Raw genomic sequence first — 13,338 nt, 5'->3', positions numbered from 1 at the left:
TGTTCTTAACCTCCCCCTGTCTATTTTGTACCTACCATTTATGCTTCTTAATCCCTGTACCTTTTCCTCCATTCTCCTCCCTCCCCCTCCCATATTTAGTTATCATATGACAACCCTCCATATGATCTCCATACCTATGATTCTGTTCCTGTGCTAGTTGTTTGCTTATTTCTTCTTGGGGGGGGGGGGCGGGTAGCTTTAGTTAATAGTTGTGAATCTGTTGCCTTTTTAACGTTCATAGTTTTGGTTTTTTTCTTAAATAACTCCCTTTAACATTTCATGTGGTGATGAACTCCTTTAACTTGACCTTGTCTGAAAGCACTTTATCTGTCCTTCCATTCTAAATGATAGTTTTGCTGGATAAAGTAATCTAGGTTGTAGGTCCTTGCTTTTCATCACTTCAAATACTTTTTTCCAGCCCCTTCTTGCCTGTAAGATTTGAGAAATCAGCTGACAGTCTGATGGGAAGTCCTTTGTAGGTAACTCTCTGCTTTTCTCTGGCTGCTTTCAAGATCCTCTGTTTATCTTTAACTTTTGTCATTTTAATTATGATGTGTCTTGGGGTGGTCTTTGGGTCCAACTTGTGTGGGATTCTAGTGTTTCTTGGACTTGTCTTTCTTCCACCAAATTAGAGACATTTTCTTTCAGTATTTTTTCACGTTAGTTTTCAGTTTCTTGCTCTTCCTCTTCTCCTTCTGGCATCCCTATAATTCAGATGTTGGCACTTTTGAAGATGTCTCAGAGTCATCTTATACAATCCTCATTTTTTAAAAATTGTTTCTTCTTATTGTGGTTCTTTGTGTTGCAAATCATCGATTTGAGTCCCTTTCACTGTTGGTTCCCTGTAGACTTTTATTTCACTTAGTATAACCTTCATTTCTGTGTGTTCATGCCATGCTCAATGAGTTCTGAGCATCTGATCACCAGTGTTTTTGAACTCTGCATCTGATATAGCTCCATTTTGTTTCATCCTTTTACTGCAGTTTTGTTCTTTCACTGAGGCCCTATTTCTTTGTCTCAATTTGGCAGCCACTGTATGTTTGTTTCTGTGTATTAAGATAGAGCTGCTTTGACTCCCTGTAAAAGGCACCAGTTAATTCTGTGGGGCAGAACCTTAGGTAACCACCAGGGCAGGGCAACCCACTTCACTGCCTTGTGGCTTGTGTGGGGGGAAGCCAGAGGACCGTGCTCCTGCCTGGCTTCTGCAGGTTTGCCTGGCACATTTCTAGCCACTCTCCCTATGCACCTGATTCCCTTCCAGCTGTCACCCTGGTGCTGAATCCCAGAGTGGGCAAGATCGCGGATGTTCTATACCTACGCAGGCCCTTTTCAGCAGAGTTTACTAAAAATCTGGCAGATTATTCTGCCACCTCCAACCCCCACTGGATTTTGTAGTCAGAAGTTAGGGGGATTTAGCTTCCAGCCACTTGAACCCTGGGCTGTGTGGTCTGGCCTGGGGCTGGGATCCCTTTGCTCCGAAGGTACTCCTCCCAATTTTTATCCACCGCACATGAATATGGGGCCACACGTGCCCGTTCAACCACCAGTACCTCTCTGCACCCACCCCACTGTGTCTCCTCCCCTCTGTATCTCAGCCCCTCCTACCTGTCTAGATGAATGTGGCTCCTTTAAATCCTTGGTGGTCAGACTTCCATAGTTTGATTTTCTCACAGTTCTGGGTGTTGAGATTTAGTTGTAATTCTCTTGTGGTTACAGGAGGAAGTGAAGTTTGTCTTCCTATACCTCCATCTTGACTGGAAGTCATGACCATGTATTTTTGTACAATACACTGGCATTTAATACAGTGCCCTGATAAGTGTTCACTTAGAAGAAAACTTCGGAGTTCAGGAAGTGATGGGTGTATTGCCTTCACGTACCTGTTTACCAGAATGGAAGCCATTAGTGGGAAAGCTTGTTAGAACTGAACTGCGATGGCAAGCAGAGACCTAGATCGGGGTGTTTACCCCCAAACCCTGTTGTTCAGAAATTTGAAAACTTTGAAATAAACTTGAAATAAAACAGAAATGCAGTGTAATTACCTTCTATACTTAGTCTTTTCCTAAATTTTATGAACTTACAGTAAATAAGCTGTATGTCCACAGGATGCAAGGCTAGCTACCACTGAAATCTCCAAATGCCTTTTCTTTGCAATTGCTGCTTTGTGCAGTTTCTGTCATCCTCATAATGTATTGCTGAGTTTTATTTTGTATCACAGCTAGGGTTCACAACTTACGATTGTAGAAGAGTTTCTTTATACTGCACATGCTTCTCACATTCTTTAGAGGACAAAAAACAAGTTGGGGACATATTCTGGAAGGTGTTTGCCTATTGCATTCTTTACAGAAAGAATGCTAACATAATTCTAACAATTTTTTTTTTAATTGTTAGAGTCCAACACTGAACCAAGTATCTTTTGCTTTGGTAAAATAACAGACTTACTTTCCAAAGGAGGCTATCTGATTACTGAACATCATCAAAGTTATTTAAGGGAAAACAATTTCTATAAAAGGCTGGTTATTTTTAAGTGTTAGAGGTGATTTTCTTTTCTACATTTCCCCAGTATAGTTTCTTGTTGAACAAACTGGCTGAAAACTAAGATGCCAATAATTTACCAAAGTGAAGTACTTACAAATAAGCCAAAGCCAAACAACAGTGTCCCCATAAACACACAAGCACAGACAGACCTCGACACTCCAAACCCAGGACCACCCACAGAAAGCGCATGCACGGACACCCTCCCTCGGGACTGTGCAGGAGCAGCACTCACCTGTCCGCTGCCCGTCCTCAGGAACAACCAGTAGCTTCCCAAGGAGATTTGACTTCTCTGTGGCCAGATTTAAGCAGATACCTTTACTGCAACTGTATCAAAATCATGATGTTGTAGGTAACAAGTTCTGCTAGTAGTTACACGAGCAGCTTCACAGTAAAGGTCATCCAACAACGAGAATTATGTCCATAAATAACACTTTTTCCTTCCCACCCAGTTTATTTTTAACCTCTAGTTTAAATGTATACCTTTAGAGGACTTAAAACTCTACCCATAGCCTTGCTAGTAAGAACAGCAACCAGACAGTAACCTGCAGCAGCAGAGGGGACAGGAAGGCTTAGATTCCAGCCGGCATCTCATTGCAGTGCAGCACAGCTCAGTGCTCCCTCATTCCCGCGACTCTGACACCAAAATAGGAAATACGTGGGCACGCTGACAATGCACACTTTTAACCAAAAATTAATACAAATGTGCGAGAACAAACTTTCATATTAACAGTGATCACTGTGTTGCCAAAACGTTTGAAAGTTAAGAGTCCTAAAGATACCTTATTGCCAGTAAAAAGATACACCACAATTTCTGGAACAGATAAAGTTATAGAATGCTTTTCTTTGTGCTTTCTTCCCTATTTCAGGCAAAAAGACTAAATTTGACCCTTGAATATTTTGACATTTCTAGAAGCTGTCACCCTTGTTTTAAAATTATTACTAAATTAAATTATATATGCATTTGATGGTATTACTGTAAAAATAGGCTTTTCACTCCTTTTTTTAGAGTAACAAGACCATCCTGGATTAAGCAAAGCGGGTAGCTGTCGTCAGTATCTTCTCCACCTGTTCGTGGTGTCATTTAATGCAAAACACATTCTATTAATAGTCTTTATTCCATGTGGAAAAGTACAGTAGTTGTGCAAAAACAAAACTACATAACAAAAGAGTTAAGACTCACAAATATTAAGGAAAACAATACACAATAAATAAGCCATAGTAGTTATAGCAGAACTCAAGAAAAGCCGATTAAAAAATGACAAAGCTGTACAAAACACATCAAGAACAAATGTCGAAGAATAACACCAGAAGGTTCTACTCGTACAAAACTATAGTGATGCTCACAGGAACTTCATTACAACGATTCATTTTTAAAACATTCTGTAAATATAGAACTCCTTTCTCCCCAGTTCTAGAAAATAAATTTCACATCCCAACATATAAAACAAATACATTCCCTCCTCTCTCAAACTAGCATTTTAACATCCTTCAATAGCACACCATTGTCATAGAAAAATACCTTTAAGCCAAGGTTCATTCCTGTACCTTATCTTTACAAATGAATAATCAGTTTGGACTTAAGTAGCACCTCAAAGGTGTTCATATAAATGAAATAAAGTGCCGTTACTGGTACACTGTTAACATGCCATAATATATTCAGTGCAATAACCAGTATGGATGAAGTTTACAAAGAACATGCAAATATGATTTTTTTTAAAGATTAAGTACTTGAAATAGTTATATTTACAAGTCTGAATACAACTTGGCTATGTAATATGTACAACATGTGACTATAAAGTAGTGATTGTGTAATAAAACAAAACAACCCATGAACCAGACCGTAAGTATCCAAATTAAACTCCATCCTTAAAGGACCGCAGAAGGCTTGTTCCAGGACTGCTGTCACTGGTAAAAGCAATTTGTGAACCCGCTGAGAGCTCATTTACATGTCCCCACGAACACTGTATTCTCGGTAGTAGAGCCCAAAGCCAGCTTGATCGCCGGTCATGGTTCCAAATGGCCTACGCTGCTTCCAAATACTGAGACGCATTGTGGGAGGGAAGGAATGTAGTTCCCAAAACGTGCTATAAAAATGTTTAATGAGAAACGTAACATGGAAATAAGTGCTTAATCCTCTTCGAGGAATTGCTATGAAGGAAACAATACTTGGATATTCTTGTATTTTGCTTTAAAAAGTCAGCAGTGTAACATTTATAGTCACATATTCAGCTAGAAATCACATTGGTCTTAATTTTATCTATATCTGCAAATTGGGATTTGACTCGGTGGAACTCCAACTTGAAATTCCATCTTTTCTGGGCTGTTCTCATCTGGTTATTTAGCCATGAGCTGATCCTAGTCTCTAAGAAATATTATGATTTTACCACATAGCAAAGGCTAGGAGAAAAGTGATAAAAACCAAATAATTTCATAAGAGACAAGCATTAGTTAATGTCTTCTTGGCTATCTTAAATTTTTAACTTAATAGACATAACTACTTGTACTTTTCAATTCTGGTTAGCATTCTTACTTATGGTGACTTCTGATATTTATCAAAGAAATTTTATCCCACATTTTAAATAAAGCAATGGTATCTGACCTACCTTCAAGGAAAAAGAATATGGCTGAAAAGTAATTTTTCTTATAAAAAACATTTAATTACCACCAAGAGCCAATACACTTTCAAATTCCACCAGCGGGTCTCTCTCCGCCTACACATTGGACTCTATGAAGGAGCGCTTTGGTTTTGCCGCAGGAAGGTGACTCCGGTGGCCCTCGTTACTGACGTGAGGTTGCTGCTTAGAGACGCTGTCCTGGTACAGGTGAGAAACAGCCTTGGCTATCCTGTTATCCGGGCAGCGGGCTGGAACTTGGCACTTACTTCCTTCTAGCTCTTTCACCTGCGCCCCATTGTGGACGGTTCCACCCAGGGTCGCCACAGAACAGGCTTTGCCTTGGCTGCCATACCCCGCTGCTTGTTTGAGAGCGGGCTTCTCCGAGTTCGAGGCCTGCGGGCCGGCTGCAGAGGACGTGCCTGTCAGCGGCGCCTCTGGCCCCGGGCAGTGCCAGGTGCGGCCGGGAGGGTTGCTCTGCTGCTGGAACCGCGCGGTCTTGTCCATGATGCCCATGAATGGAGTGTTGCGCGGTCTGTGTTCAGCTGTGCCGCTCTGCGCCTGGTGGACAGCCTTGTCTTTCATTCGGGCATCTGGCCCCTGGCCCTTGAAGCCATCAGAAAAACTGCTCGAAGCCAAACTGCTGGTGGAACTTGACATCTTTACGCTGCCAGACTGAGAACCAGAAGAACCTGAGCCGGGGAGGCAGGCTGGGTGCCGCGTGTCGCTGCAGCCCACTGGCCCACCTTGGTTTAGCGGGGCTGCGTCCACGGCCACGGAGGCGTGAGCCAGAAGCCGCTCTGCGGTTTTTATCTTGCTTGGTAAAGGGTACACATTGCCGCCCTCACCGTGCTGCAGCTGGATGCCGTGGCTGGGGCCCAGCCGGTCTCCAAACCGGCCCGAACCCCCCCCAGTGAACACACCTGCTCCCTCTGAAGGCTGGTTCCTGATGCCAGCAGGAGCTGCTGACATTCTCCCTGGCATGGGACTCGGGGGAGGATTTGGGGAAGACACCTGGATTTTTGTGCTACCGTTTCTCACGCCAGCCTGTGCGGAGCCGAGGTGCTGGCTGGTCTTCACTATCTGCGCCTGCTTGGTGGGCTGCATCAGCAACCCTGGCTGCACTGCAGGCTCCCGCAGGGGCTTGGTGCCTGCCGGCCTGTTCTGGGGTGAGGCTGGCCTTATTTTGGACTGCAACCCTTCCTGAAGGTTCCGGATATATGGGGAAGGGACAGATGAGGATGGCTGGGACCTGGGAGACAGGGAAATGGATTCTTCCTGCGGAGAAGTTTCTTCTTCTTCAGCCTCCTCAAGAGGAAAGTGGTCATTTAGTCCAGCAGTCGGGGCTTCTGCTTCGTTATCTGAGTCATTGGGTGGGGCCGCAGGTGGGCACTGCTGTTTTTGCTGTTGGCTCCTCTGCAGTTGCTTGCATTCCTCTTCCACGCGGGCCAGCAGCCTCTTGATTTCCTGGTTGGTGGGGGAGAGCTTCACAGCTTCTCGCAAGTCAGCCAGAGCTGCCGCAAACTGCCTTTATAGAGAAAGAGAAGATACAATCACAAGCCATGTGAACACATGCTCCGAATGTAACTTCACAAAATGGCTTTGCTAAAAAACAAAGAGAAAGTAGGTGAGTGAGGTTTGAACACTTAACTGTGGGGGACAGGGCGCATTTAACTAGCTTACAGATGCTCAGTGAGTGGGGTGGCTGAATTCTAGCCCCAGCCAGTGGACTCCAGGGCCCTTCTCTCTCTCTAAGGACCCCTGGGCTGGGGTTGAGAACAAGCACGAATCAGCGGGTATGAGAATTCTCTTAAAGCTACCTTCACCCTGCCCCCCTCACCATGCCCACCTCTAATTCTAAAGTCTCATATGCCCCTCCCCACTTCCCCCACACCTCCACTTAATGTCTCTGGTTGGCAGTCCCACTGACAGTATGGACCAATCTAGGAACCGTATGTGGCAGTAAGTGTCAGCTGGGGTGGAGAGGAGGAACAGTCATTCAGATGTCAGGAGAAAATCAAAGTCGAGCCACTGCTAACAACAGCCACAACTGTGCCTCCTGGAAGCAACCAATTTAGTATTAAGAAGAGCTGAGAGGCATCTGAGCACTGCCCGAGTCCGAAGCCCCACAGGCACCAGCAGCTTCGGTACCACAGAAGCACGTGGCGTCTCTCACCACGCATCTCGCCGCACCCAGACGGTACCTGCTGCTTCTCTTCGCTCTTGCCCTGGCATAAAAGGCTTCGTAGGACTTTGGTTTCAGTTCAAGAGCCTTGGACGCAAATTCTTCTGCCATGCCAAAGTCCTGGTGTCAACAGTTAAACACATGAGTCAGAAGGAACAATGAAACAATTACAGGCAACTTTTTAACAGGAGTCTCACTCTGAAGGTTAGTAGAGAATTAGGACGTAACTGGAGAGAGAGGAAGGGCAAGGTAAGTTTGTTTTCTGTTCAGTTTTATGGTTAGGAGATAGTTAAAACTTATTAACATTTTTAAGAGAAGAATCCAGGAGACAAACAACGTAGGTGACTCAGGAGAGAGAGGACAGTGGCAGAAGCAGTGCCGAGGAGGCCGCAGCAGGGGGAACCCAGCACACGACCCGGGGGTCAGCCTCCCAGGGTGCACGATGCTCCGCCCACTCGGACGGGAAGGGGCAGCTGGTATGGCCACAGGACCAGGGAGGTCCACAGATTTGGTGGTAGGAGGATGAAGTTAAAAATTAGAAGAATTACTGAAACAAATCTACTAGTTATTAGTTACGGATTAACTGAGCTACTATTTACTGCAAATTAAACAATTATTGGCACAACTCCTAAGCAAACATAATAAGCCATACCAGGGGTGTCCAACCTTTTGGCGTCTCTGTGCCACACTGGAAGAAGAGTTGTCTTGGGCCACACATCAAATATATCACAACACGTAATCACATACACACACACACAGCCATCATGGGTGCATGTGGCCCGCGGGCCCCGAGCTGCATGCCCCTGCATGCAGACGGTGACATATTTAAGTTGAGCCTGATCATGTCCTTTTCTTTTAAATCTGGCGATGGGCCACTCAGGACAATGCTGGCACCTACAGCCGGGGAGTGGGGTGGGGTGCAGGAGCAGTTTGCACTGAAGCGGAGGAAACCACTACACCCAAGTACGCCCTCACAGCATCTGGAGAGGTGGGTGGGGGTAGCGATCCAACCATGCTCATCCGAGAGAAGCACCAGGTTCACAAATGTGCGCGAGAGTCTGACAGGAGGCCCCAAGATGTGGGCTAAGGAGGAAGAACTGGCCTTCCCCTCTGTGGAAACATCCCATCGCTGAAGGAGGGGAACCAAGGGTGCTCAGCTTACATTTGTTTTTCTCCGGCAGCGAGACAGATTGAGATAGAGGGACACTCTCAGTTCATTGAACGGTCTCATGTCCTCTCCGAATCCTTCTCGGGGAAACTTCCTTAAGGCGTACTGGTACCGCTGGGCTGCCTCTTTCATCTTCCCTTTCTAGGATCCAAAAACCAGACATTTGTCCTTCACCAGATGCTCCAAGGTGAATGTGCTCCTACACCCCAAAGATCCTGGGGTTACTCTGCCCCCACTGCCAAAGCCACGAGAGCACAGTGGAAGGATCCTGAGGAGGAAGGGCCGTAGCCAGAACCAGAACCAGAACCCTGAGCCGCACGGACCCACGGCCTCGCTGACCGCTGACCGCAGTGCGCACCTCCCAGGGTAAGCGAGACGCTGACCTTACTGAGGGGGGGGCAGCTGTAAACTGCCAAATGGTAACTATGGGTCTTAACACATCAGGTTATCTTTTTAAATATTGTTTTGAAAACCTTTTCATGAGTGTTCTCTCATTTTATATCATTTATATCTCATAGTGATCTTTTAATGCCAAGCATAACAGAAGTCAGATGAAAACTGCAGTTCTTAAGGCAAGTAGAGTCTCATGGATAAACCTACAGCTTGCTGCAGAATAATGTTTCCTTTTAAAAGGACCGAAAGCATGGGCTTTAAAAGTCAGAACAGCACCACACGTCCTGTTCGAGGCTTAAGAAATCCACGTAATGTGCTCAGTCACTTCTGAGCGCAGCGGGGATGGAGCCTGTTGAAAATGGCTCGGTGTTCTGAACCTAATTGCTACCGAAACTCACATTAAAACCACTTCAAAGCCACCATAATACACACTCTGAACTCAATTTCAAACTGATCCCAAGCCAGGAACCTTGCTGGGTCATGTTATATGCCTGTTTCTTTATTTATTATTTCAAAAAGAAAAGGGGAAACATAGCAAGTGCAGCAGCCTCATGGTAAAAAGGATTAAAATGCTCATAATCTAGGGTTTTGTTTTTAGAATCTTTTAATTCTGTCTAATCACAGAAAGGAAAGAATTGTGATCTTTGTAAACGGCCTAAGCACCTGTTTCAACCTGGGGTTGGCGAAACACAGCCTGCAGCCCAACGCGGCCTGCCCGCAGTCCGCACAGACGCAGCCGGCCTGGCGCGCGGCCGCCGGGAATGGCAGAGACCATGGAGCAGAGCCCCGGGCGTTTACCATCGGGCCCTTTCTAGTCCAAGTTTGCTTTTGCTTGAAACTGATGTCTTATTTTAGAAAACTTACTTTATTTAAAGTCAAATTTATTCATGTGTAGATCTATTATTTCCATTTCTAAGGGAAAATGGAAAAAATTTAATTCAGTCTCCTGAGTAACTATTATACATCACTTACTGCCTTAAGTAAAAACATCTGTAGAAACAGTTTCAAATTCTAAAAGCTTATAAATACTAAAATAAGATAATCAAGGCTTGGGAGACTTAATGATTCTTTTCCTCTGAAAACGTCTCCGGAACGTTCCTTTCCGGGCGCCTCGCTCCCCCTGCGCTGACGAATCCCCCGCGTGCTCTGTTAAACCAGAAGCAGCTTCCGTCAGCTACAGCCACGGGGATTTGCTCAGAAATAACGGTTCTCAGAGACAACGAGAAGTGCCTGCTGCCTCGAGGACTCTGCTGTCAGGATGTTAAAGCCTGGGCGGGAGGCCGGGCAGGCATCTCTCGGAGCTGCTATTAAAGCCGCACCGTGCGAGTCCGTGCAGGGGCACAGCTACGTCCTTTACACGCCGGACTCAGAGGCCGCTCGCAGGCCATTACCACACCACAGAGAGGGGCAAAGCCACTTACTTTGTACATCATGTTTCCTTCCTCCATCAGTTTCTGTAAAAGTATAATCAAAATATCAGGTTTGGAAGTAGCCATCGCCCAGGCAGCATTTCCTGCAAAACAAACGTGCAGTCAGAGGGATCCGGCGGCCATAGGGACATGGTGCCCAACACTTCTGTGGCCCCGCCACAGCTGGGATCACACGCAAGGGGGGCCCAGCTGCAGAGGACCCCGCCGGGTGTCCTGCCGACCTCCGACCTCCGACAGCAACACACCCGGGGCACGGGAGCAGGGCCCCGGGGAACGGGCTTCTCTTCTAGTCTGTGTGAAGCTGAACTGAGCATTCGGAGGGGAACAGATGGGCATCTGGGGTCCACGGAGCGAGGCTTCAGCACAGGCTCCTTGGTGTCCTGCCCTGTTCGGCGGGAAGGGGGTCTTACCCTGCACTCCACGGCACAGTCTACCACTCCATCGACTCTGAAATGCCTCGGCTTTAGCTCTGCTGCCCTCCTCCCACTACGCCCGCCCTCTGCCCTCCCTGCCCCTGTCTACATCCAACTTTGCCCAGCCCACCGCTTGACCACGGCTTTCTCCATCCCCCTTCTAAACACGTGCAGCGCGCGAGGCTCGGCGGCACAGACTCGGAGGTCCGAATGCTCAGGTCCAAACCGGACTCCGCCCCTGACCGACCTAAGGGAAGCTATGTGCCTCCTCTGTGCCCCTGTTTCCTTCCCTGTAGCAGGATGTGGTTATTACCTCCTGCTATAGGGTAGGTGAGGATTAAATAAGCTAAATCCTGCCACTGCCTAGAAAAGTTCCTGATGCTGTGAACTGCTTAATAATATCAGCTCCTACTATAATTATCCTCATCACAGCCCCTCTCCAGAGAGCTGCTGTTGGCCGAAGTTCTGCCCTCTCAAACCCAAACCGTGATGCCCCGCTTGTTCCCCCACAGGTTCTGAAGGGTGTGTCATGTCCCAACCAGCCCCACAGACGGGCTTTCCCCACTCAGATCTCTCCACCCCGGACGTCGTGTTTAACGAGCCCTCTCTTGTCCCTGGTAAGTCACACAAGCTTTCCCAGTGCTGGGGGTGCCGTTGCCCCACCCAACTGGCCGTGCTTACTCCAGAGCAGCGGCTCACAGACTCGGCTGTCACCGGGGCATCTGTGAGCCTCCCACTCGCCCCCTGTACCCCTGGAGTCCATGGGAACTGCCCCGGCGTGGCTCCTGGGCACCCTGAACCCCCCACAACCCTGGACTGCCCCTCAGCACTGGCCTCTGCCCTGTCCCCACACTGGCGACAGCAGCAGGAGCTGTTCCAACATTTTCGGTGACTGCGGTTAAATGAGTGTCACGGGAGAAAGAAATCTCCAAACATCTGCCTTTTTCACCTGGGAACAGGCATCTACGTACAGCCCCTAACACGCTCTAAAACCCGAAGCTGACCCCTCCCTACCAAACTTCGTGTTTACCGACCTAACTTGGCTCCTTTCCTCAGCAGCGCAATCACTACAGACGTGTTCCGACAACCGATGGCTCTGTCCAGGGGACGCATCCCGCTGTGGTCCACGTGCTCAATCACGGCGCCCTTCTCAACCAGGTACAGCACCTGCAGTGGGAAGAGAGGTGTGAGGAGTGGCTCCGGGCAGGAGGTCCACTGCTGGTCCACCCACAGCGCCCTGGTGTGGGAGCTTTCCTTGATCTTCAGTGCCTCCGGCCATTAGGATCCTGGAATGGAAATGAAGCTGATGGAGGGCAGAGCAGAGAAGCTGCAACCCACACCCCAAACCTACTCTGGTAAAGGGCATTCGATATCCACAGGGAGGCTCCCGGGAAGGGAGGTGTTGTGTGCACGCACTCATACGTCGGGTAACATCACGTGAAGTGCATGCACACGTCATCATCCGTCTCATCCCACCTCCCCGGTCACAGAGATGAGACACGGACACCTTTTCCTCTCCAGTCACTCGGGAGGCACGCTGGTCACCGGCTCCCGCAGGAGGTGATAGCGACAGGTGGGGCAGAAACACTCAGGCCCACACGGTCTGGGACCAGCAAGCTGGGCACATGAGCAGTTTGGGATCCGATAGGGCCGATTATAACTCGCTTCAAGGCAAAAGACGAGACCTGACTACAGGGACTGGGAAGATGGAGACCCTGGTCCAACAACCGACGCGACCTGATAAAACAGCCGTCACAGAGAACAACAGGGGAAACCACTCTGGCCACTCAAACGGCTCCACTTGCTGGATTGTGGCCGCCTCGGATTTTCACATGGATCTGACAGTGGACCCTGCCGGTCCACCGCTGTTCTCTGTGATGCTACTGGAACAGGCACGCAGATGGCATTAAAAACACCCACATGTTTACGGCAAAATCCCAAAGAATCCAATGTAAAAATGGGCAAAGGATCTAATAGACATCTTTTGCCAAACACATGTACAGATGGCCAATAAGCATGTGAAAAGATGCTCAACATCACCAACCATTAGGAAAACACAAATCAAAGCCACCACGATCTGTCGTCTGACAATGTTCGCATGGCTGTTACTGAAAAAGCAATCAACCAGACAGACACCAGTGTGCTGGTGAGGATGCGGAGAAGCAGGGACCTTGTGCTCTGCTGGTGGGAATGGAAAATGGTGCAGCCGCCCTGGACACAGTACAGAGGACCTTCCAAAAACTGAAAACAGAACTACCCGGTGATCCAGCAGTTCTACTCCCGGGTCTATATCCAGAAGAATATGGGGAGATCGCAAAGAACTGGCAGGGTCTCAGTGTGGTACTGGCACACCCACTTGTGTTCATAATGGCGCTACTCACAGCAGCCCGGAGGCGGGGAACGTCAGCGCCCACAGATGGATGGGTGGGAAGAGGCGATGTGGCAACTATATACAATGGACCACTTACTCGGCCTTTACAAGGAAGGAAGTCCCATCACACGCTACAGCCTGCGTAAACCTTGAGGACATCACGCTAAATGAAATGAGCCAGACACAAAAGGACCAGTGCAGTGTGAGCCCACTTACCGAGCTGCCGAGAGC

General features: G+C 47.9%; 1 protein-coding gene across 5 annotated transcripts in view; it reads right to left on the bottom strand.

Moving 5' to 3' along the window:
• The window catches only part of TANC1 (tetratricopeptide repeat, ankyrin repeat and coiled-coil containing 1), a 222,223-nt gene that overhangs the window by 2,934 nt on the left and 205,951 nt on the right, over positions 1-13,338 (bottom strand). For 3 of the 5 annotated variants that reach the window (XR_008389666.1, XR_008389668.1, XR_008389669.1), the window contains 5 exons: positions 11,771-11,903; positions 10,315-10,406; positions 8,495-8,641; positions 7,352-7,452; positions 1,606-6,675 (listed from right to left, as the gene is read on the bottom strand). Coding sequence is in view for 1 of the 5 variants with exons in the window: in XM_037140442.2 (XP_036996337.2) it covers positions 5,247-6,675; positions 7,352-7,452; positions 8,495-8,641; positions 10,315-10,406; positions 11,771-11,903 (1,902 nt within the window). In the remaining 4 variants the exon portion in view is untranslated. Of the gene's footprint in view, positions 1-21; positions 6,676-7,351; positions 7,453-8,494; positions 8,642-10,314; positions 10,407-11,770; positions 11,904-13,338 lie in introns of those variants that run through there. The other 2 variants (XR_008389667.1, XM_037140442.2) reach the window with 2 other exon arrangements.

This window comes from Artibeus jamaicensis, unplaced genomic scaffold (assembly GCF_021234435.1).
Source record: "Artibeus jamaicensis isolate MK-2021 breed Jamaican fruit bat unplaced genomic scaffold, CSHL_Jam_final contig_936, whole genome shotgun sequence".
Lineage (NCBI taxonomy): Eukaryota > Metazoa > Chordata > Mammalia > Chiroptera > Phyllostomidae > Artibeus > Artibeus jamaicensis.
Note: the sequence above shows the minus strand (reverse complement) of the source record. Positions and strands in the feature narration are given on the sequence as shown.